Source organism: Ursus arctos, unplaced genomic scaffold (assembly GCF_023065955.2).
Source record: "Ursus arctos isolate Adak ecotype North America unplaced genomic scaffold, UrsArc2.0 scaffold_5, whole genome shotgun sequence".
In the NCBI taxonomy this organism is placed as follows: domain Eukaryota; kingdom Metazoa; phylum Chordata; class Mammalia; order Carnivora; family Ursidae; genus Ursus; species Ursus arctos.
The window spans coordinates 65243788-65269016 of NW_026623067.1; the positions used below are offsets into that span (position 1 = coordinate 65243788).

Genomic DNA, 25229 nt, shown 5'->3' on the forward strand with positions numbered 1-25229 from the left:
GGCAGAGGGAGAGAGAATCTTAAGCACCTCCATGCTCAATGTGGAGCCCTACACAGGGCTTGATCTCACAACCCTAACATCAGGACCTGAGCCAAAATCAAGAGTTGGATTCTTAACAGGCGCCCCTCTTCTGCTTTTAATAATTGCTTCATAAAGCTGCTCAGACATTCTATTATGCGTGAATATATGAATGTTTATATATGTTGTTGGGAGTTTTTTAACTATAAATTCAATTTCATTAGGAAATGTAATACCGTATAGATTATTTATTCTTGAGTGGGTTTTGATAATGTGTACCTTTCAAGGAAAGTGTCCATTTTGTCTAAGTTGTCGAAGGTATGGCCATAAAATTATATGTAATATTTCTTTATAATCCTTTTAATATCTATAGATTCATAGTGATGTCTCATCTTCCATTCCTAATACTGGTAAGTTGTGTCTTCCCTCTCTTGTTTATCTGTTCAGAGAACCAGCTTTTGCTTTAACTGATTTTCTCTATTTCTCTGTTTTCAATTTTATTGATTACCGGTCTTTTCTGTATTATTTACTTTCTTCTGCTTGCTTTGGATTTAAATTTGCTCTTCTTTTTCCAGGTTTTCAAAGTGAAAGCTTAGGTCATTGATTTGAGACTTTTGTTCTTTTCTGTATATTTAATGGTATAAATATCTAAGCACTGCTTGAGCTGCATGCCATGAGTTTTGGCATGTGATATTCTAGTTTTGTTTTTTTTCCCCAAGATTTTATTCATTCATTTGAAAGAGAGAGAGAGCACAAGCAGGAGGAAGGACAGAGGGAGAGGGACAAGCAGACTCCCTGCTGATCAGGGAGCCCGACTGATCCAGGACCCTGAGGTCATGACCTCAGCTGAAGTCAGATGCTTAGCTAACTGAGCTACCCAGGCTCAGTTTTCTAATTCTTGAATTCTAGTTTTAATTCAATTCAAAATATTTACGAACTTCCCCTTTGAACAATAGATTATTTAGAATTGTATTTCTTAATTTCCAAATATTTAGGGACTTTCCAAATATCTGTGTTGTTCATTTCTAGTTTAATTCCATTATGGTCTAAGAACAGACTTTTTCTTTTATTTTAAAAAATTTTTGTTGAGGTTTGCTTTACACCCCAGAATATAGTCACGCATGGTGAATGTATACTCGAAAAGAAAATATTTCTGCTGATATTGGGAAGAATGTTTTATAAACGTCAATTAGCCCATACTGGTTGATAGTGCAGTTCAGGTCTGCATCCTGTATTCAGGATGATAATAGTGATGAGAGGTGGAAGAGGGGAGTGGGGATCATTGTTGGATGTTGGGTTATGGTTTATTTTAGGTAGTGAGTTTTAGTTATTATATTATTATAAAAACAAGGCATAAAACAGTGGTCAGAGTGTGTTATGAATGAAGGATTTTGATTACTATAGCTAAGGAAAGGAAAAACAAGGATTTCATTTTTGTTTTTGGAGCTTTGAGTTTTTCATTTCCTGATAAAGCATTTATTACTTAATATGAAGCCTGAAAAGAGAAGGAATTTTCTTTGACCTTGGGCCTAAATTTCTTGAAAGGGCCCTAAACAAGAATCAGGTTTAGGACTCAGAGGGAAAAAAAGAAGGCTGCCATGGCTGAAGCATAGCAAGTCAGCAGGAAAATGGAGGAAGGTGAAGTTAGAGACTTGGACAGGGCCAGCTCAAGTGCAACATGTAGGCCAGGATAAGGAGTTTGCACTTTATTCTGAATATGATGAGAAGCCATTGGAGGGCTACAAGTAAGAGAATGACAAGATCTGATCTACATTTTTTAAGATTGATTGATTTATTTTAAGAGAGAGAGGGAGAGCATGTGTAGGAGCAGGGAGCAGGGGGAGGGGCAGAGGGACAGGGAGAGAGTGGGAGAGAAGCATACTCCCCACTGAGCAGGGAGCCCAATGCATGGCTTGATCTCATGACCTTGGGTTCATGATCTGAGCTCAAATCAAGAGTCACACACTTAGCTGACTGAGCCACCCAGGCGCCCTGATCTGATGTACATTTTTAAAATATTGCTGTGCCTGCTAAGGAAGGGTGCTACGAAGGGGCAAGAGAGGACTTGATTTATCCAAGGAAGGAACTGATGCAATAGCACAGGTCATTGGAGATGAGATGTCATAAAATTCCGAATATAATCTGGACTTAGATCATGATGGGAAGAGCAAAATCATTGACATCACCAGCACCACCATCTCTAATAGGTTTTGAGAGCTATTTAGGTGCCAGGCATAAGACTTCATGTGCTGAATTTTTTTTAGTCCTCAAAACAACACCTGTGTGGTAGGTGCTATTATTAGCCCCATTTTACAGAGAGGAACTTGAAACTTAAAGAAGTTATCTTACTTAACCAGAACATGTTTGTTCGTTTCTGGATTAGTTATAAAAGCAAAATCTTGATTTTTTAAGGAATTTAGAAAAAATTTTAATGAATGTTAAGTAAATAAGACACAAAATTAATGAAAATAATTTTCTAGCCAGCAAAGTAAAAGTAAAGGGTACAGTTCTTAAGATAACAGTATTCTTATTATAAGTTGCAACATGATATCTGTAAGTTACCAGAGGTATATGATAACTGATAGACACTTTATGAAAGAATTGTGTTTGGTAATTCTTGAAATTTTGGAGAAGTAGGGTAAGAAGGAGAATAAGTATTTCCGTTTTCTAGTATTTCCTTCTGAGTAGAAGGAGTTAAATTAGTGTAACTCTTTATTTCTCTGCCAATTTACCCATTCTGTGGCAGCTAAGGATGACATCTATGATAAATTAGGAAAAATAGTCTGGGTATGTTCAGCTCTTTTTCCTTTTTGAGACCCAGCCTCCTCATGGAGTATACCTTTCCTGTTTCATCTGGGATGGGCCCACTGCTGCCAGGACAGGCAGTCCTGTCCATCTTCTGTGGGGAGGGGTTTAATTACAATCCATTTTGCTCTGGCACTAAGCTTTGTCTGCCTTCTTGGCCTTTCACAGTAATGAGGGTGGTATTTTTGTCTCCACCTGTCTTACCCCTTGTTTTATTTCTCAGTTGGTTTAGCACTCAGGTGGGGCAGAGAGGTATTATTATTTGACTTATCTCAGAGTTCCCCCACCCTCCTAACTAAGACAAAAGATTGGTCGTCATAAATTAGATCAGTCAATGAGATTTAGGTCAAGGATGATGCTGATTCTTTGTACCACGTGAGAGAGGTTAGCTTTTTGGCAAGAACAGCCAAGTGTTTTAACAATGTTGACGATTTATACTGGAGCATTTAGAATAGTTAGAAATGACTCCAAGTGTTTTAACTATAAAAATTGAGGTATTAGTTGCTATGGAAATGTGACGAGTTGAAATAACAGTTTTAAGTGAGAAAGAAGAAGCAGTAAGAACAAGACCGATGATTACATGCTCTGTAAAACTACTAGTGATGAATGTTAAGTGCTTCGTTTTACCTGATTAAATTATTAAACACAATTTTTCCCTTATCCAAAATGAATGAGATTTCTTATCCTCTCGTTCTAGCTACTTTTGGTGCAGTGAATATTTCTTCTCCTATCTATTCCAAGGTGGAACTAAAGAAATTTACCATATAAACTTAACAATATTCAGACCTGGTCTTTAAAATCTTATTATTGTAATTAAACCTCTGTGTAGGATCTAGGGGGAATTGACAACACTGTTCTTTGATGCCCTTTGTGAAGTTCCTGGAAGGGAGTTACCATTTTAATATGCATATTGAAAGTTATTCTCCAGGTATTCTCTAACTTGGCTGAAAACCAAACAAAAGAAAATAGGCTTTTATTTCAGCAGGGACCTTTGATTTGTAAAGAATGATAAGAGATTATTTTTCTCACTAGGAAAAGAAAGATAATTTCTTTCACTCAATGGAATATTAAGTTTTAGGATCTCATTCCCTGGAGAAGTTTAAAGAATCTGGTAGATGGGCCAGATCTGTGCTCTCTGAGTTCAGTGAGGACCAGCAGATCTTCAGTTGATGGGGAGTGGCCAGGAGTCAGTCTTTCAGCTTTTGCATTCCACGGTAAAGTGAAATTTCACTAAGACTATTTCTAGATTATTTACATGTGATAATATGTAAGTTATTGTAATATAAATATAAAAACTCCTAAAACTTTTTTATATCACTAAAACTTTATTGCTTAAAGGACTTTAAATAAGGTAAAACAGGATCTTTTCCCCTTAAATTAAAAGAAGAAAGAGCAAGAGAGAAAAAGGAGTGAGGAACTAGAGGAAGAGAGGAAGAAAAAAAGTGAGGGGTTCTGGGTTTACATAGATACAAAAAGACAGGAGTAATTTTTCCACTGATTTAACACTGTTGGTTCTAGCATCATTACTGATTATTAAGATAACCCAAATGAATGAATCTTTAACCATCTCATAGATATGGTCATTTTTCATTTTTAAAGGAATGTTTATTCAATTTATTTAAATGAAAAACAAAACAAAAACAGAAAAACACAGTTTACCCATTTTTCCCATGCTCCACTACCTGTGCCCCTTGTAACCACCAGTCTGTTCTCTGGATCTATGAGTTTGGTTTTTTTGTTTTGTTTTTTTTACATTCTGCATACAAGAGAGATTATATGGCATTTGTCTTTCTCTAACTTATTTCACCTTGCTTAATGTCCTTGAGGTCCATCCCTGTTGCTGCAAATGGAAAGATTTCATTCTTTTTTATGGCTGAATAATATTCCATTGTGTATAATATTCCATATAAATATATCATAATTTCTTTTTTTTTTAAAAGATTTTATTTATCTGACAGAGAGAGACACAGCGAGAGAGGGAACACAAGCAGGGGGAGTGGGAGAGGGAGAAGCAGGCTTCCCGCTGAGCAGGGAGCCCGACGCAGGGCTCGATCCCAGGACCCTCGGGATCATGATCTGAGCTGAAGGCAGACGCTCAGCGACTGAGCCACCCAGGCGCCCCAAAATATATCATAATTTCTTTATCCATTTATTCATCATAGTTAAACATCTTCCAACAACAAACATAGAAACATACATAGATGTGTGTGTGAAATTAGGTGCCTGACCCTCAGGTCAAGGTTTTAATACAAGCAGGGGAGCTTCCTTCACTTTAAGTCTGGATGTGATCAGCTGCCTCTGAGCTGGGCCCTGGGGTGAGTCCGTCTGAGCAAGAGAGCCCTCCAAGGGGTATTTCTTAGATCTCTACTGTCTTGTAGGTTTCGAAAATGAACCCCATTGGTTTTCAAAATTGGATGTTTTGGGAGCTCATCTCTCAAGTACGTGTCTTAAAGGTTGAGATGTCCAATGTGGAATTCAAACTCTTCACTACTCTGAAAGAAACTCTGGGTTTGAGTCCCCCCCGCACCCCTTCCCCCCAGGTGTGGGTTACCACACCTGGGGTGAGGTTTATGGTGAGATGGTGTCCCAGCTTCTCCTACACACTTTGATTTGATGTTCTCCTCGTTTGCCTGGTGTGTAATCATCACTCAGCCAGCCTTTAGGTTTTTTTTTAATAGGGACTTGTTCCGTATGTAGTGGTATACTCAGCATGTCTGGGAGGAAATGAGTTGAAGATCTTAGAACATAACCATCTTAAACCAGAACCCCACTATGAGTATCATTTTTCATAGTATGTAATGTTCATTTGCCAATGAGTATTTAAAATGTACTCGGATAGGTTTTTTAAGTTAAAATTTCCAATGAATATTAAAATTTACTCACGGAAGTTTTAAGTTAAAATTTCCAAACTTATGTTAACTATTTAGCAGACAACATCTTGGATTTGTAGCAGGTAGTTATATACAATGCTGTCTTTGAAACTAAGTGTGCTGATTAATTTTTCTCCAAAGAATCTATTTTGTATTTATTATAAATGATAGCCTAAACTGTAGGGCAACATTAAAATAACACATTCTCAATATGAGTTTTACTTTAGTGAATTAAAACTCGGTCTCTGTTGAGGTGGGGACATGCATGTTCCCAATAAGTATTTTTGAGAGTGTTGGAGGCCTTTTCTTCCTTAGGACCCAGGTCTGTTAGGTTCTCCCTACTACTTAAACCTCCCTTCCTAGTCCAGGCCTCTAATTATCACACTAAGTTTGGTACTTAGCAAACCCTTTTAATGTTTTCTGCACTATAACTAACAGAAGCCCATTTCCGGCTGTGTTAAGAACAAAAGCCAAGTTTCTGGAAGGACACTGGGATAAGTCAGAGACTTCAGTAGCAAGAGATACATACTGATCTCATTGAGAGAGTAATATCAAGAATTGGAAAGCCACTTCAAACTCTTCAAAAGAGTTAGTTATGTCTCATCTCTTGTCTCTTTATTATATAACTGCCTCCCTCTACCCCTCAGCCATTGCTTGGAGCGGAGGTGTGGCCAATATCAGTGGAGGTCACTAGATTGCTATGTGAAACATCCCTAAGGTGTTTACCCCAGCAATTATGTGTTCACGTTTCTTCACGTCACTGGGCCAGGAGCCTCATGGGGGTGAGGACTGGATCTTTTTCATCTTGTATTCCTGGCATGTAGCATATGGCGGTGAATATTTGTCTAATGGACAACTATATGAAAGTGCAGGACTTTTGTCTCAGTTTAGCTTGAGAACCAGGAACATAAATATATGCCACTAATTTGGTATATTGTTTGTGTTCCAAGAAGTCAAAGGGGAATCAAAAATAAGAAAAATTAACTTTTAAATCAAAAACACTTGTAAGTATTTCTAATTCTAATTCTAATTCTAATCAACTCAGAAGTTGATTGGATGAAAATTAGTAGAAATCATGGCAGCAATTAGGCTCTGAACTTAATAAAGTGTCTGTATTAGTCTGGATTCTCCAGAGAAAACCAAATATATATAGATACATAGATATATATAGATATATATAGATATAGATATAGATATAGATATATCTGTATATATCTATATATATATATTCCATGAATGCATATACATTCCATGTATGCATATATGGCATTAATCCTAATTAATCCCATATTAATCCTATAATGATTTATTATAGGAATTGGCTCTTGCACTTACAGAGGCTGAGAAATTCCACTATCTGTTGTCAGCAAGCTAGAGACCCAGGAGAGCCAATGGTATACTTCCAGTCTTAGTGAGATTGGAGGCAGGAGAAGACTGAATTCCCTGCTCCAAGACAGGTAGAAAGTGAAGTCTCCCTTATTCCACTTTTTTATTCTACTCAGACCTTCAGTGGATTGGTTGAGGCCCACTCATGTTGGGGAAGGTGATAAGCTTTACTCAGCCTACTGATACAAGTGTTAATCTCATTTAGGAACACTGTCAGAGACACAGCCAGAATAATATTTAACCAAATACCTGGGAGCTTGTGTCCCAGTCCAGTTGACATATATTAACCATCACAGAGTCATACCCCTCTACAAGGGGCGAGAAGTACATAGTCTGGTATTTTGCTAATGAACTGATGTAATTTGGGTTTTGTATATTTGCATTTTCAAGCTACAGAATTTGATAAAATAGTTGAATTAGTTGATTTTCTAGTTATGTTTGCCTAAATATTCAGGTCCTAGAAGTCATAACCATGTGGCATGAAGTGAGAATTATGTGACATTTTTGATACGCTTATTCATTACCCTGTACATTTTACTGAGCATCGTCTAGGACCAGCAGTACCTCAGGCTCTAGATGTACCTGTTAGTTAGATGCAGTCCGTGCTGTCTTGGAGCAGGCCTTCCAGTGAAGAAATACTGTAAATAGGTAACAAGAAAATAAACGTCTCATGCTTAATGCTATGATGAGGGTAAACAATGCAGGCAGAGGTAGGAGGGTATGAGGTGATCTCTACAGATGGAACAATGTGTACAGTTACTGAGGTGCAAAAAAGTTGGCATGTGGAGGGTGTTGAGAAAAATCCAAGCCAGTGTGCTGAAACATGGTAAGGAGAAGGGATGACATGACATAAGATGAAGCAAGAGAGACCAGCAAGAGCCAGATCATGCAGGGCTTTGAAGGAGGTGGATGGATTTGGATTTTGAATCAGTGTGCAAAGACCATTGTGATTGATATATTGTCTACTGTGATTTTTGGTCTGAGAACATTTGGATGATTAGAGATGTGGTCTGGCAAATGTTAGTTGTTCCTTCAGGCAAATATTATAATTAAGTTAGAGCCATTTTTTTCCCTTACGATAATACAATTCTATATGGTCACATATGATATTGGGAAGATAGATCTCTGATATTCAAATTTTCAGGTAACACTTAGTAATATATTGTAAATCAGAAAATAAAGCAAACACAAGGTATTTTCAGTTGGAAAGAAGGCAGCATGGATGTACAATCTCCTGTTCTCTCATGAAAACTGTTGGGATATTTTCTACACCCCTCCACATTTTCTGCATATCTTACACGGGAGTCACTAACTGTTTTTTGTTTTGGAATATCTTTAGGATGTATGTATAGTGAACAGCCTGGATAGGTAGAAATAGTGTCTTCGTCTTACAAACGGCAGATTTACTTATAGCCTTGGAAACTTAGGGTTTCTCTCCCGAAATGAAACCCACTGTGTTTACAAGCAGCCATGTGGGCCCAGCTGTATTGCTCCATGACCAAGGGAAATTGACACAGTCACTGGTGCTCATGCTGCTTGCTTCTGTGGTGAGTAGTAAAGTTCTTTGTCTCTGACCCTGGAGTCCTGTGTCTTCTGCCAGCATCTGTGAAACTGGCAGCTACCTTGTTAGCTTTTCAGTTGGGTAAAATGTCAGACCCTTCATAGTTCTGGACAGGGACCCCTCAGCCATCTGAGCAGGGAGGCATAATTGCCAGGCAGGTGATATCCTAGCGCTTTGCAGCCTGCAAGTTATCACATTAACATTTTTGTCACTGCTCTTCTTCTCTAAAGTCACAAGATGAGCTATTCTCTGACAACCACATCTTAAGTGTGATTTCTATTTTAAAATACATGTGTGAAACCTACTAGCTACTAATTATTTTACCTTAAATATTCTTAACCGAGTTGAAGAAAATGTCAACAACAGAAAGATTGCTATGTTGAAATTTTAGGATTATCAAGTCATAAAATATATTAAAATGAAACTTGATTTAAAATTAAAAATTACGTATACATCTGTGTGCCTGAAGATATGACTGGAACTTATTTCCATGGAAGGATTGTTATATGATAAGCGCTAAACTATGGTTTCTGAGTGTTAATAGAACCATTATTATCACAGTACAGGATTCTTTATGGGGTTGGCTTCTTACCTTCCCCTGACCAGGAATTTGAGGAGCACTGGGTCAGACATTGCTGCTGCTGCCAAGAGAGACTCTGAAGTATTGCTCTGGCAGCTGGAGGAAAAGTTTTATATTTGCACTGTCCAGTACAGTAGCCCCTAGCCACCGGTGGTTTACTGACCACTTGAAATTTTGGTTAGTTTGAATTGAGATGTGCATAAGTATAAATTATATACCAGATTTCAGATGTAGAGTAGAGAAGGAAGGTAAAATATCTCATTAATAATTATATTTGAAATAATATTTAAATAGGATAAATATTAAAACTAATTTCACCTCTTGATTTGTACTTCTTTCAGTGTGGCTACTAGAAAATTTTAAATTACATGCATAGCTGTCATTATATTTCTGTTGAACAATGCTATTCTAAATCCTTGCTACTCACAGGACAGTCGGTAGGCAAGCAGCATCAGCATCATGTGGAAGCTTGTTAGAAATAAAGAAGCTCTTGGCCCACCCCAGACCTACTGGATCAGAATTTGCATTTTAACAAAATCTCATGTGATTTGTATGCTTGTTAAAATTTGAGTAGCAGAAAGCTCTAAGACTAGGATTGCTAGATTTAGCAAATAAAAATATAAGATGTACAATTAAATTTAATTTTGGATAAACAAATGATTTTTTTAGTTTAGTATGTCTAAATATTGCATGGAACATATTAGTTATTAAAATTATTGGGTTTTTTTGGGGGGGCGCCTGGGTGGCACAGCGGTTAAGCGTCTGCCTTCGGCTCAGGGCGTGATCCCAGCATTACGGGATCGAGCCCCACATCAGGCTCCTCTGCTATGAGCCTGCTTCTTCCTCTCCCACTCCCCCTGCTTGTGTTCCCTCTCTTGCTGGCTGTCTCTATCTCTGTCAAATAAATAAATAAAATCTTTAAAAAAAAATAAAATTATTGGTTTTTTTTGAAATTCAGATGTTACTGGGTATCCTGTATTTTATTTGGCAAACCTGCCTAGGATTAAACTCCTCCTTTCCAGACCTGTCTTGCTACCTGAAATTCCACATAATCAGGAAAAAGACAGAAAGGTAAAAGACATGGGGAGTGGAAGTTGGGTAAAATGAAAGAACAGAGAAGAAAAGGAAATACGATGGGAAGTAGGAATAAGATGGGCATGGAAAGGCCACATTGATAGTGGTACCTTTTCTGTTTTATAATATTTCTTAGCATTTTTCTTCCTTATTTCTCCATTTCCATCTCCACCCCCAGCCCCCCCCCCCTCCTGAGCCCTAGTCATTGTGTTTTCATCTCCTCTTCTCATTTTCCGTAGGGCTCCCTAGAACCACATTAGAAGATGGTGTGTGTGCAAAGTGGATAGTAAGGAAGGGGAGAGTGTCCTTAGTTAGGTTCAAGTCCCCAGACTTCCTATAATCCATCATCTCTGAAATGTCACTTACAAATAGCCCCTCTCCGCTACCAGTACTTTGCCATTAAAGAGATCATGGTTATTAAGTGCCAAAAATGCTGATGTTTTCGTTTTGGAGGATTTTCTTTATGATGGCATTTTAATGGTATTTTTTTTAATGTAAAACAACTCTTAGGGATTTTGTTGTTTGGTTTGTGTGTTTGCATACATTTTAGGTGGGAGGGGAGTGGGAGTGGAGGCTGGCAAGCAGGGAATAACAATAGATAGTCTTTATTTAACTAGACATTGAAGTAAGAAAAGGCTTTCATCTATTATATTTATTTATTTAAAATTTTATTTTATTGTGTTACGAACACTTAACATGAGATCCACCTTTTAACAAATTTTTAAGTGTACAATACCGTATTGTTAACTGTAGGTAGAACCTTGTACAGCAGATCTCTAGAATTTATTAATCTTGCATAACTGAAACCTTATGCCCATTGATTGATTGATTGGTAACTTCCTATTTTCTCCTCCCTCCCCCGCCCCCTAGCCCCTGGTAACCACCATTTCACTCTTTGATTCTGTGCTGTGCCTATTGCAGATACCTCATATGGATGGAATCATTTGGTATTTGTGACTGGCTTATTTCAATTATAATAACATCCTTAGGGTTCATCCATGTTGTCACATATTGCAGAATTTTCATTTTTTTTTAAAGGCTGCATAATATTTTTATCCACACATCCATCTACAGACACTTAGGTTGTTTTTACATCTTGGCTATTGTGAATATCAGTGCTGTAGTGAACATGCAAGCGCTAATATTTCTTTGAAATCCTGATTTCAAGTATTTTGGGCAAATACCCATAGGTGCAATTGCTGGATCATATGGTAGTTCTATTTTTAATATTTTGAGGCATCTCCATATTGTTTTCCACAGCAACTGTACTGTTTTGTATTCCCACCAACAGTGTACAAGGATTCCAACTTCTCCACATCTTTGCCAACACTTGTCTGTTCTGTTCTCCTTTCCTTTCCTTTCCTTTCCTTTCCTTTCCTTTCCTTCCCTTCCCTTCCCTTCCCTTCCCTTCCCTTCCCTTCCCTTTCCCTTTCCCTTTCCCTTTCCCTTTCCCTTTCCCTTTCCCTTTCCCTTTCTCCTCGCTTTCTTGCTTTCATTCTTTCCCTTCTTCTTCTTCTCCTTCTTCTCCTTCTCCTCATTCTCCTTCTCCTTCTTCTTCTCTTCCTCCTCCTCCTTCTTCTCCTCCCCCTCTTCTGCCTCCCCCTCCTCCTCCTCCTTCTTTTTGATAATAGCCATGCTGACAGGTGTTAAGTGATATCTCTTTGTGGTTTTGATTTGCATTTCCCTGGTGATGAGTGACATTGAGCACGGTTTTATATATATGTTTGTAATTTGTATGTCGTCTTTGGAGAAATGTCTTTTCAAGTCTTTAGCCCATTTTTAACTTGGGTTATTTGTGTTCTTTCTGCTCTTGAGTTGTAAGAATACCTTATATATTTTGGAAATTAAGATATTTCAGTTGTATGTTTTGTAAATACTTTCATTCTGTGGGTTGCCTTTTACTGTTGATTGTTTCCTTTGCTATACAGGAGCTTTTTAGTCTGATGTAGTTCCACTTGTCTATTTTTGCTTTTATTGTCTGTGCTTTGGTGTCATATCCATGAAATCATCACCAAGAACAGTGTCATGAAACTTTTCCCTATGCTTTCTTCTTCTTCTTCTCCTTCTTCTTCTTCTTCTTCTTCTTCTTCTTCTTCTTCTTTTTTTAAAGATTTTATTTATTTATTTGACAGAGAGAGAGAGAGAGAGAAGAGAGTGAGTAGGAGTACACAAGCAGGGGGGGCTGTAGAAGAAGAGAGAGAAGCAGGCTCCCCACTGAGCAGGGAGCCCAACATGGGGCTCAATCCCAGGACCCCAGGATCATGACCTGAGCCGAAGGCAGATGCCCAAACAACTGAACCACCCAGGTGCCCCTCCCCTTGCTTTCTTCTAGGTTTTAAGTCTTTAATCTGTTTTTAGGTGATTTTTGTGTCTGGTGTGAAATAAGGCTCCAATTTCATTTTTTGCTTGTGGATATCCAGTTTTCCCAGCACCATTTGTTGATGAGACTGTCCTTTTCCCACTGTGTGTTCTTGGCATTCTTGCTGAAGAATAGTTAACTGTGTATGTATGAATTTATTTCTAGGTGCCTGTATTTTATTCTGTTGGTCTATATGTCAGGTTTTGTGGGTTTTTTTTAAGATTTTATTTATTTATTTATTTGACAGAGAGAGAGAGAGAGAGAGAGCAAGAGAGAGTACACGAGCAGAGGGAGCAGCAGGGAAGAGAGAGAAGAAAGCCCAGTGGGGCTCAATCCCAGGATCCGGGGGTCATGACCTGAGCTGAAGGCAGATGCTTAACAGACTGAGCTACCCAAGCGACCCATATGTCAGTTTTTAATGGCAATACTGTAATGTTTTAATTACTGTAGCTTTACAATGTATTTTTAAATCAGGAAGTGTGATACTTCTAGCTTTGTTCTTTCTCAAGGTAGATTTGGCTGTTTAGGGCCTCAGTATATCTTCACAACAGTTCTCTGAGTTAAGTACTTTTGTTCCCACTCTGCAGATGGGGAAACCGGAGCTGGGAGTGCACTTGAGGACTATCTGACCCCAAAGTCAGTGCTCTTTACCATTATATTCCAGAGCTCTTGGCATATGGAGATTCATGAATTTAACAGAAAACTGTGAAGTAGGACACATATGTAAAATTAGGTAAGTTTCAGAGTTTTTTACTCATTTATTCACCTGAAGAATGCATGTAATAATGTATACTTTGTAAATTTTTAGGAGAATTTAATAACTTCCTGAAAAGCAGTATGAGATTCTTATTAAGAGAGTATCGAAACAATGCTGGTTTCTAAAAAGAAGTTAGTTGAAAATCTGCTCCCTAATAATCTTTCATGAATAAGCAAACATCCTAAATAGATGCACTGCTTTCACTCTATACTCTAAATTAAGCAGTATCAGGCCCCTCCCTCCACCCTCTCCCATGCATAATACATTCTGGGAATGTGGTCTTTTTATTGGTTGAATATGTTGTCAGTCACAAGACATGGAAAATACTGCCTCTGCTCTGTTTGCATTTATGATTTAACAGATGTGCTTGCTTTGAAGAAACGGATTCATTTCTTGATGGGAAGAAAAGTATTGTTTAGTTTTTCACTTATTTTTTTATGTATAGGATTTTCACTAACTTTGGACCAAATACTTGCCAGGAAGAATGTAAGGTGAGTAATTGCACATTTTTTTAATTCAATGCATCTGTGAACTTCAAGGCAAGTGTGAAATTAGATGGTTCTGTAATTTCTTTATATTGTTGCATAGCTATATTTGTTTATAATTCAAATTAGATAGATTAGATCATTCAGTAGCTAATAAAATCATTGAACTAGAGTTTATAAATAAGAGATGAAAATGCAGTCTTTATTAGAAGAGGCAGGAGTTATTAGAAATGCTCAAGAAACATTTGTATTATGTATCGAAGTATGTATCTATGAGAAAATGACTCAAATCAGTGTTCAGGTTTCTTTTATACTTACAAGTAAATATTAATTTCATTATTTTCTCCTGCCATTGTTATGAGAGAAGAGAAAAAGGAAAAATTTAAAAACCTCAGAAATATATAACCTGTCCTTCAAAGAAGAGGTGTTGAATCATTTTAACTGGTAGGAGACAGTAATTGTTTGGAGTACGTACTGTTTAAAACTAACAAGCAAAACTTCTATTCCTGTATCCTTTGTCTTTTGGCTCTTCCCATACCATATAAGGGAAACTATAGAGATTTATCTATAAGGGAGAATATTCAGAATCTGAATAGCAATTAACTTATGTGTCCTAATTGCTCTTTATGTGCCATCCCAACAAATATATCAGGGGATTTAGTGTGAACACCTAGCACTGACTAGGATGGTCTGCCAAAACCGTGTTCAAGGATCTTGAAGTCACCAGCTGATAAAAACTATTAAGTATAGGCATTTTCTATTTGTTTTTCCCACTGTTTCTAAATCAGTTAATGCTTTCCTTCAAGTTCATTTTCAAATAATAAGAGACCTGTACTCCTTAGGTTGTTAAAGCTTAGTAAGGTTTCCTTACTTCGTTTGTACAGAAATGACTGATTTGTGTATTATACTGGTAAAATGTACAGCAAATACTATAAAAATCCCAGTTCTGTTTTTGAAGCAAGGTTAATGGGTTTAAATAATCTCAGCTTCAGAAGGGACCCTAGATACCACATCAATCAATGATCATTTGAATCTAATAATATAGCATATTCATTTATATTAATATTGTTGTTTTGTGAATGTCTTTCAAACCATGGATCTGAAATTTAAAATAGCTTTCAGTTTTATGGGTCACTTCAAGGTTCTTAAGTCTCTAGGAAGGATGATTGTATTGTAAGCTTAATACTTGTTTCTTAAGCTTAGAGAGAATAGGGGTCACCACTCTTTCTTTACATACTTCTTCCTCAAATTGGGTTTAAACAATTCCTTAAACAAAAGGAAATATTTTTCCTTTTACACAGCATCCTGTGTGATTTCCCATTTTCTACTTTCCTTTTAAACTTTGTTCATTCATTAATCTGTTCGTTCATTCATGCATGTAGCATATATGTTTTAATACTTGGTACTTTTAAATAGCTAAGCACTGTGCTAGGTACTGGGTCTGCAGTGGTGAGCAAAACAGATATAGTCCCTGCCTTCATGAAGCTTTAAGTCTAATGGAGGAGGTAGTCTCATTAATCAAATGTGAGTCATGCTGTGAAAGAAAAGTACGGGAGGCTGTGTCCACATATAATGGACAGATCTGAACTGGTCTGATATGGTAGGAATAGTGTTCTTAAGGAAGTGACATTTAAGCTGTGATCTGTAGCAAGGGTAGAAGTACCTAGGAGGTAGGGAGAAGGGAAAATAGAAAACATTCTAGGTGGAGGGAACAGCAAGCGCTAAGACTCTTATGAGAGAATAGGGAACATGAAGCATTCAAAGAACTGAAGTAAAGACTGCTGGTGTAGCTAGAGCAGGCAGGGGAAGAGGTCAGATGAGGTGAGCACACTTAGCAGGTCTTTCAGGGCCTCAGAGGCCATGGTGGGAATGTGGTCTTCATCCTGCCCAGAACCATGTCAGAGCTGTTTCGCCTTCATCTTCACGAAGGTATCACTTTGCAGACTCATGAGGGACTACCTCATAGTTAAAGAATACGGCACCAGCCACTGCAAGCAGGCTCTTGATTACTTTTCAAAGGTATTGCGGAGATCTGTTTTATTGGACAAGGATTGGAATATTTTAGAGACAGTGTAGGTCTTATTTCCTTATTTTTTATTTAAAAAAAAATTTTTTTTTTTTTTAAAGATTTTATTTATTTATGTGACAGAGAGACAGCCAGCGAGAGAGGGAACACAGCAGGGGGGGTGGGAGAGGAAGAAGCAGGCTCATAGCAGAGGAGCCCGATGTGGGACTCGATCCCGGCACGCTGAGATCACGCCCTGAGCCGAAGGCAGACGCTTTAACGACTGCGCTACCCAGGCGCCCCTTAAAAAAATTTTTTGACCAGTGTTTCTCAGTTTATTCACATAGATAATTTTACCAGTTAGTTCTTTACAATTCTTACTTTAGTTCAGAGATTATGTAGTGATATATATATATATATATATATAAAATGTATATATATAATATATATAAATATATATAATGTATATATATTTTACCTTTGGTTGAGATTATGGTTTCCCATAAAACCTTGTTAATTCAGTCTTATGGGCATGGGAAAGGACTATCTAAATTATAGTTTATTTAAAAAACGAAGTATAGCAGCATTATTGTATGTTCATGACAATAGATTCAATGAGATGAAAATAAACCTTTGTAGTCTTCTAAAAGCTTTTCATTTGTGAACACATGGAAATTTTTAATGAGTAGAGCAAAGTCTCAGTCTAAGCATATTATCAGTTTGGTAGCTCATTTTTCCATCTATCCATCCATCCATGTATTCATTCATTCATTCATTCATTCATTCATTCATTCATATACTTTTATTCAGGAAACCTTTATTAAACTGTCCTGCTAACTAGATATTTCCAAATGACTTGATAAATTTTTATCTTATTTAGATAAAATATATCTCATAATTTTCTGTTTTTGTTCATTAAGACATTTTAAAATTGAATACTTAACCCTGTATCATGAAATGTGATTTTTGGATGAATGAAGTTTAAATTAAAGAAATTTTAAAAGTCTCTTTGTGTATAATGATATTATTAGAAAGCTTGAAGCTCTTTAAGAAGTTGCCTGGGTATTAATGTTCCTTTCATGTATTCATGACTTTGTAACTTGAAGTACAGAGTTTGGAGTTGAGGTAAGATAGAGATGTTTTAGCTAAAGCACATCTCTTTGTCGTTACATTGGAGCCTCACTTTTGCTGCTCAGGAAATTACATTTCTTAGTGCTCCTAGGTGTATTTGGCCTCTGAAGACTGATTTATGCTAACCCTACTCACCAGAGACTTAGTATGAATCAGAATGCTAATTTATAAATTTTTATTTTTAATTTCTTTTCTCTTTTTTCTTTTTTTTAAAGATTATTTATTTATTTATTTGACAGAGAGAGAGAGAGACAGCCAGCGAGAGAGGGAACACAAGCAGGGGGAGTGGGAGAGGAAGAAGCAGGCTCCCAGCAGAGGAGCCTGATGTGGGGCTCGATCCCAGAACGCCGGGATCACGCCCTGAGCCGAAGGCAGGCGCTTAATGACTGAGCCATCCAGGCGCCCCTAATTTCTAAATTTTTAAAGGAAGGTATCCTTTTTTTTTCTTCTTTTTTTAGAGAAAGAGAGAGAAGGAGAGAGAGTGAGGGTGGGTAGAAGGGGCAGAGGGAGAGAGAGAGAGAGAATGTTAAGCAGGCTCTATGCCCAGCATGGAGCCCTATGTGGGGCTTGATCCCATGACCCTGAGATCATGACCTGAGCTGAAATCAAGAGTCAGATGCTTAACTGACTTTAAAAAGGTGCCCCAGAAAGCACCTTTTAAGAAAGAATAAATTAGAAAAATCCATCAAGGTAATGTATGTACATGGTTTTAAAAAAATCAAATGTTACTAAGACACATCATAAGTTATAGAAAAAAACTGCCTCCCAGTTAGTCTGCTTCTCTAGTAACAAACAACTCCCACATTCCAGAATCGTACGATCTCAAACATTTATTTCTCATTCATGTTACATGTTGATAGCTGTTAAGTGGGCTGGTGCAGACCTGCTCCAGCTGTGTTTCTCATGTCTTGTCATTCCAAGACCTAGACTGAAAGAATAGCCCTGTTTGGGCAGTCCATTATCATGGCAGAGAGAAGAGGACAAGGAGGCGGCAGACACATGCAGCACCTCAGAAAGTTTCCGCAGAACTGGTACACTATTGCTTCCACTCATGTTCCATTGACTCGACCAAAACACATAGCCGAGACTTACTTTGGGGCAGGAAATATTCTCTACCTATGGGGAGGTGCTGCAAATCCTATGGCCAAGGGCAGGGATATATATACATCTCGGATTGTTTCCAGGGAGTTGGGAACAATCATACAATCCACCACACTGCCACAGTATTTAAATATGTGTAGAGGATTTCTCAATTTACACATTTAATTGTATTTTTTTAAAGATTTATTTATTTGACAGAGAATGAATGAGGGAGAGCATGAGCGGGGGGAAGGGGCAGAGGGAGAGGGAGAAGCAGACTCCCCTCCAAGGAGGGATCTTGACCTTTATCCCAGGACCCTGGGACCATGACCTGAGCTGAAGGCAGGTGCTTAACTGCCTGAGCCACCTAGGCACTGCTTGATTTTTTAAAACCATGTACATACATTACTTTGATGGATTTTTCTAATTTATTCTTTTTAAATAAATTTTACACATTTTTGACACATTGTCTAACAACTTACTATTATTGCTGACAAGGTTTTTGCCTCCAACACTGCCCTCACTTTTCTTTTCTTCATCCCCCACGCCTCTAATATATAGTTCATTTTTACTTTCAGTTAAATCTATGCCGGTATCAGTGTGACTATACCTATATTGTTCGCTGACAAGCCAGGTAGCATAATATAATTGTTTCTTTTTTCTTTGTACAACTCTTTCCTTTTCTCTTGAGTTAAAAATTGCCCTTTTTCATTTGCAATATTCAAAATATATGTATTCTTTTTTTTTTTTTTTAAGATTTTATTTATTTATTTGACAGAGATAGAGACAGCCAGCGAGAGAGGGAACACAAGCAGGGGGAGTGGGAGAGGAAGAGCAGGCTCCCAGCAGAGGAGCCTGATGTGGGGCTCGATCCCATAACGCCAGGATCACGCCCTGAGCCGAAGGCAGACGTTTAACCGCTGTGCCACCCAGGTGCTCCTCAAAATATATATATTCTTAATTCTTTTCACAAGTCCGCTCATCTAACATGTACTGTAGTGTCTCAAATCCTTTTACCTAGAGCCCTCCCTGTAGGTCTCCTCTTTGGAGCTCTTTTGTCCTCCTACTACAACTAGATCGATGCTCTCCTGGTCTCATGTGCAATGGGCATCTTGAAGTCTCTCTTCCTCACTCTTAAGTTAGAGCCTCTGTTGATTAGTGCCCGTGCTTTCCTCTTTCTTGGTTTCCTCTCACTTTGCTGGAGAACATCTTCTTTTAGCTTCCCATGAAAGGGTGTGAGAGATACATTTTCTGAATCCTTGCATGTTTCTTGTTTTTCGTTTTTTGTTTTTTTTAATTTCTGGAAACTAATAGGACCTTTACTTTATCCCAGGCTCTAAAATGCTACAAGTACCTCATCTCACAAATATGACTCAAAATGAATGACAGAGCTAAATGTAAAAGCTAAACTTTAAAACTTCTAGATAAAACACAGGAGAAAATTTTGTGACGTTATGTTAAGAAAATGGTTTAGACCCGAAAACATAGACAATAAAAGAAGAAAAACAAATACATTAAACTTTATGAAAATTAAAATGTTTCCATTTTGAAAGTCACCATTAAGAAAATGAAAAAGCAAGACAGAATGGAAGAAAATGTTTTCAGTGCATATATCTGACACAGGGCTTGTATCCATACAAAGAACTCCTTGAACTTAATAAGAAGAGGACCGTTAACTTAATTAAAAAATTTGATAAAAGATTTAAACATATAATTCACATAAGAAAATGTATGAATGGTCAATAGGCACAAGAAAAGATGGTAACTATCATTAGTCATCAGGGAAATGGAAAAGGAAACTACAGTGTGATAGGAGCCCATGTCTATGAGAATGGCCTAAATTAAACAGATTTATAGTACAAATATTACAAGAATGTAGAGCCATAGAAAAGGTCATATAGTGAAATTGATTGACAGTTTTGTTAAAAGTTAAACTTTTACTGTATGACTCAGCCATTCTTCTTCTGGGTATCTATTCAAGAGAAACAAAAAAATATTCCACATAAGCCCTGTACACAAATACATTTATTTGTAGTAGCTCCAAACTAGAAACACCATAAATGTCCATCAGTGGATGCCTAGGCAAACAAAATGTGGTATATCCATACAGTGAAATGTCTCTCAGTAATAAAAAGGAATGAGATATTGATATATATATAACAACATCAGTGAATTCCAATCATTACATTTGGGCTGAAAGAAGCCAAACACTAAAGGATATATATGATTCTATTTGTAATTCTAGAAAATGCAAACTAATCTAAAGTGGCAGAAAGCAATTCTTTAGTCTTCCCGTGGCTGAGAGTGGAGAGAACATTTCTCTACTGCAAAAGTGCGTGGGGAAACTTTTGTGGTATGTAAATATTCTGCATCTTTATTATGGTGATATGTCATGGATATATGCATATGCCAAAACTCATCAGATTATACGCACTGAGTGGATGCAGTTTATTGTACTTAAATTATATCTCAGTAAAATTGATAAAGTGAGAATAAGTTGTATGCATGCATGAATTTATTAATAGCAATGAGTAAACGTCATGGTCACCAACTTGTCATCTTCAGAAATTCTTATTAGATAATAGAGATCATATTACCAAGAGAATGGTGCATTCAATGTGTACTTGGTTCCATATAATTTATTTTAAAGCACTTTATGTTTTAGATTTAGTAACTCTTTAGCTAAAATTATTTTGCATATGGATCATGATATGTAATATATATGTATTTCTCTAATTGTATGTAATACACTTTATGTAATAATTATACTTATAGGTCTTGGATAGTAATTTCTTAAATATAGAGTTTGATCTGCATTTTTATATACTACAAGGTTCAAGTTCTGAAAAATTTTAAATTTTAAAGTTTAAACAAAATTTTTATGACATTTATGACACAATTGGAGATTCAAGCACTGACATGATAGTTAATGTTAAAGAAATTATTAATATTTTCTAGATGTAATTGGGCTGTTATTTTAAAAAGTCCTTGTCTTTTAGAAATACATCTTTAAATCATATAATTTCTGATATTTCCTTCAAAATAATACCAGAGAGGGGAAGTGGGTGAGCTCATAGGTGAAACAAGATTGCTCATAACTTGATATTACAAAAGCTAGGTGGTGGGTTCAAGTACATGGGGGTGGGAAGAGGGCTTATGTTTTTCTGTTTATATTTGTATGTGTTTACAATATTCCCTGATAAAAAGGTGTGTAGATCTTCTAAGTTAGCAATTTCACTACTAGGAATTTGTCTTAAGGAACTTCTTGGGGGTATGAACAGATAATCCACAATAATGTTCAATGTAGTATTGTTTATTAATTGGAAATGACCTAAATACTAATAGGAATTTGGTTGAATAAATTGATAACATTTGTATGTTGTAATACCAACATGGAATTCAAAATTATGTCAGAAAATCATGTTGAGCACCAGGTGATGTATGGAATTGTTGAATCACTGTATTGTACTTCTGAAACTGATATAACACAGTAAGTTAACTAATGGGAATTAAAATAAAAAGTTAAAAAAAATTGTTTCAGAAAAATATATAATTACATGAGAAAATATTTGTGATATATTTTTTGTTGAAAAAAATTTTGCAGGCTCCAAAACAGGATGTTTATACATACCTGTTTTTGAATTTTATAAAAAGTAAATTTATGTGTGTTGTGTATTACATCTGTGTGTTTGTGTGTGTGTAAAGTGAAACACTGGAAGGATATATATATTATAATTTACATCCCCATAATTTTCAGAAATAGCTTTTTGACAATAGAGTCTGTTTTTTTTAATAAAAAGCAAATATTTTTGCTTAAATATAGTAACAGTACAAGGAGTATAAAATTTCAGTATAAAAGATTTTATTATGTTTCATTATTTGATTATTTGGTTTATTATTTGGTTACTATTTATTTTGGTTAGACCTTAGTGTTTAGCACATTACTTGGCACATGGTAGGCCCTCAATAATAATTAATATTCAATGGATAAGAATTAGGGTTGATATTTACAAATTAAAAAAATTCTGACTTTTTCTTATTTTCTTTGAAGTACATGTATTACTTTTTTTTATTTTTTAAAGATTTTATTTATTTATTCGAGAGATAGAGACAGCCAGCGAGAGAGGGAACACAAGCAGGGGGAGTGGGAGAGGAAGAAGCAGGCTCATAGCGGAGGAGCCTGATGTGGGGCTCGATCCCATAACGCCGGGATCACGCCCAGAGCCGAAGGCAGACGCTTAACCGCTGTGCCACCCAGGCGCCCCCATGTATTACTTTTTTAAATCAGAAATTCACTATGAAAAAGTGGACAGTTTTGACAGGAAAGGTTCTGTCTTCTACTCTTGAGATGTAGTAAACTGAAATATCCTCCTTAAAACTTCCTATGAAATCTGAAATATAGATATTTGTTCAGCATCTTTTTATTTTGTTTTTTCTAGTTTCATCTCTCGAACATTTTCAAATAAAGAAGTGGTTATAAACGGTAAGACCTGTATTTGCGCTTATGATTCCTTGAAGAGTTGAGGACAAGGGTGTTGCCTGTGGTGTGCTTCCCTGAATACTGGTGCTTGGAGCAGGAGTCTCTCATGTAAAAATCTCTTTAACTGGTGTATTCTAAATTATGAAGCAGAAGAGGCTCAAGCCTGGTATATTTTACAGTGTTTGGCATTTTAGTATCATTCAGGTACATTAATAAATCAGTGATACTTAGCTTTTGTGCTCATCATTTATTTGACAGATCAGCAGAGTAACGGAGATATGAATCCAATCCAGAATTTCACAACAATACCAATCACACAGGTATGGATATGTGAGGAAACTAGGTTTATCTGTAAAAAAAAAATTTTTTTTAACACATTTCAATCAGTTCAGAGCAACTGTGAAAATATAAATAATATTTTTGTTAATAACTAACATTCTTGCTTAAGCTTTGGGTGTGGAAATGTATTATGGTAGTCTTCTAGTAAATAAAAAACTAAAGTTTTACTTGCTCTTGTGTATTTTCATTCCAATGCTCAGTTTTACTTTTGTTGCTTTCCAAACAGGATCACTATAGTAACGGTTTATGTTTGGTTACTGGTAAGCTTGGATTGCTGCTGCCTCCTTAATTTCTCTTTTATCTGTACTTATATTGGAGTAATTTGTATGGAATAGTTGATCTAGATAAGTGGATCTTCTCTCAGATATAGACCTGCCTTTGTGACTTCTGGAGTCAAGTACTGAAGTGCATTGTCTCGGGCTTCCTCAGGTTTCATAAGACGAAGAATCATGTTAGAACACCCTGCTAATTTTTGTATATTACATGATCTGGAGCTGCACCGTCCAAGGCAGTAGCCACCAGCCACATGGGGCTATTTAAATTTAAATTCAAATGAAATAATGTTAAGTAAAATTAAAAATTAATCTCAGGTGCACTGGCCCCATTTCCAGTGCCATAATAGCTTCAGAAATCCAGTGGCTGCTGCACAGGACAGTGCAGATATACAACTATCCAATATTGCAGAATGTTCTTTTGGGTATTAGTGGTCTGGAGAATTAGTCTAGATATCTGGAAACCTCTTGTTATTTTTGTTTGCTTAGCATGTTAATTTCTGTATTTTAAAATCTTGCCTTATGTGGGTTCCTATTTTCTGAAGGGATTACAGCCATTAATTTCATGGCATGGTCAATTTTTGTTTTTGATTACTAGACTTTTTTTTTTTTTTTTTTTGAGTAGTTTTAGGTTTGCAGAAAAACATGAACAAAATAGAAGTTTCCCATATGCTCCCTCAATCCCTCCCTCCTCCAGTTTCCCCTTTGTTTAACATCTTGTGTTATTGTGGTACATTTCTTAAAGTTGATGAACCAATATTGATACATTATTATTAACTAAAGTCCATAGTTTGTTTGAATTCACTCTTTGTATTGTACATTTTATGGGTTTTAACAAACGTATAATGATATCTACCTGCCACTACAGTATTATACAGAATAACACTTTTGTGGCCCTGAAAATCTGTGTTCCACCTGTTCATCCCCACTCTTTCTCCCAGCCTGGTAACTTTTTAAAGTCTATATTGCAAATATTATTATTTGCAAAGTCAGCTTTTTAAAAAAAAATTTTTTTTATTTTAACAATTTGGTCCTTTCCAATTTGGGTGCTTTGTGGAACTAGGTTCATATACCTTTCAGGTATACCTATCAGTTTAGGCTTGTTAAATGATTAAGATGGGTCCCCCTATCTCCTTTGTCCCACAGTAGCATGGACTCTGGAGTGAGAGAGATCCGAGTTTCAACAGGTTGTAAATTAGTCCTTTTACTTCCAAGAAGCCTTTTGTGCCATGGAAACAAGCCCATCTCTTAAATTTTGTTTATTTGGTTAACTAGACTCTCAACTACACTCTGAGCAGACAAGGACATTTAGAAAAAGAACCTTGGAACGCATTCAGCCATCATAGCCCAGTTAATGTCTCCATGGATGGAATTCCCTGCATTCTTTTCTGGGCCAAAGGAATAACAATAAAATTTAAAAATCGGACCTGGTTGGACCTTACAGATGAAACTTTTGGCCAGAAGGCAACAGTGGACATTAGCAACTCAAATTGCAGTGAAGAAAGTGCCACGTAAGTTGACTGCTTTGCTGGAGGAGGCCCTTAGGGCGATTGTAGTCTGTTAACTGAGCGGTCAAGTTTTCTGACATTTCAGAAGATGAAGTAGGTTCCTTTGTAGTGAACTTGAAACACATCTCTGATGAAATGTTTAATGTCTAAAATGAAAGATAAAAAGTTAGAAATTAATTTAAAAAAATTTTTCCCCAGCAGTTTTCCTGTTACAACACCTTGAGGAAAATCAGGGTTGTGAAAGTGAAGGTTTTCCAAATTCATTCTGAAAAATGAACCAGATTCCAGGCTTGGTATCAACTCTAAATGTGAAGTGTCAAACTACTTTTGTCCTAGCAGGGAGGAAATCATGTGTCAGCGAGCAGAGCCATACCTCTTCTGGTGGGTGAAACAGAGAAGGCTGACTCTAGCCAGGGCCAGTTTCTGGTTCTAGGGAGTGTTCTGAAGTTGTGGAACGTTGCCAGTTCGCAAATGTGCAAGGGTACCTTTGAATGGCCATATTCCAGCAAATTCTTTAGA

General features: G+C 36.7%; 1 protein-coding gene across 1 annotated transcript in view; it reads left to right on the forward strand.

The window, feature by feature from the left end:
• Positions 1 to 25229, forward strand: part of ATG10 (autophagy related 10) — a 450669-nt gene that overhangs the window by 408514 nt on the left and 16926 nt on the right. The window contains exons 1-4 of the mRNA XM_057307383.1: positions 13534 to 13901; positions 22551 to 22594; positions 22850 to 22911; positions 24478 to 24713. Coding sequence (XP_057163366.1) covers positions 13684 to 13901; positions 22551 to 22594; positions 22850 to 22911; positions 24478 to 24713 — 560 coding nt within the window. The 5' untranslated portion in view covers positions 13534 to 13683. Of the gene's footprint in view, positions 13902 to 22550; positions 22595 to 22849; positions 22912 to 24477; positions 24714 to 25229 lie in introns of the transcript that reaches the window.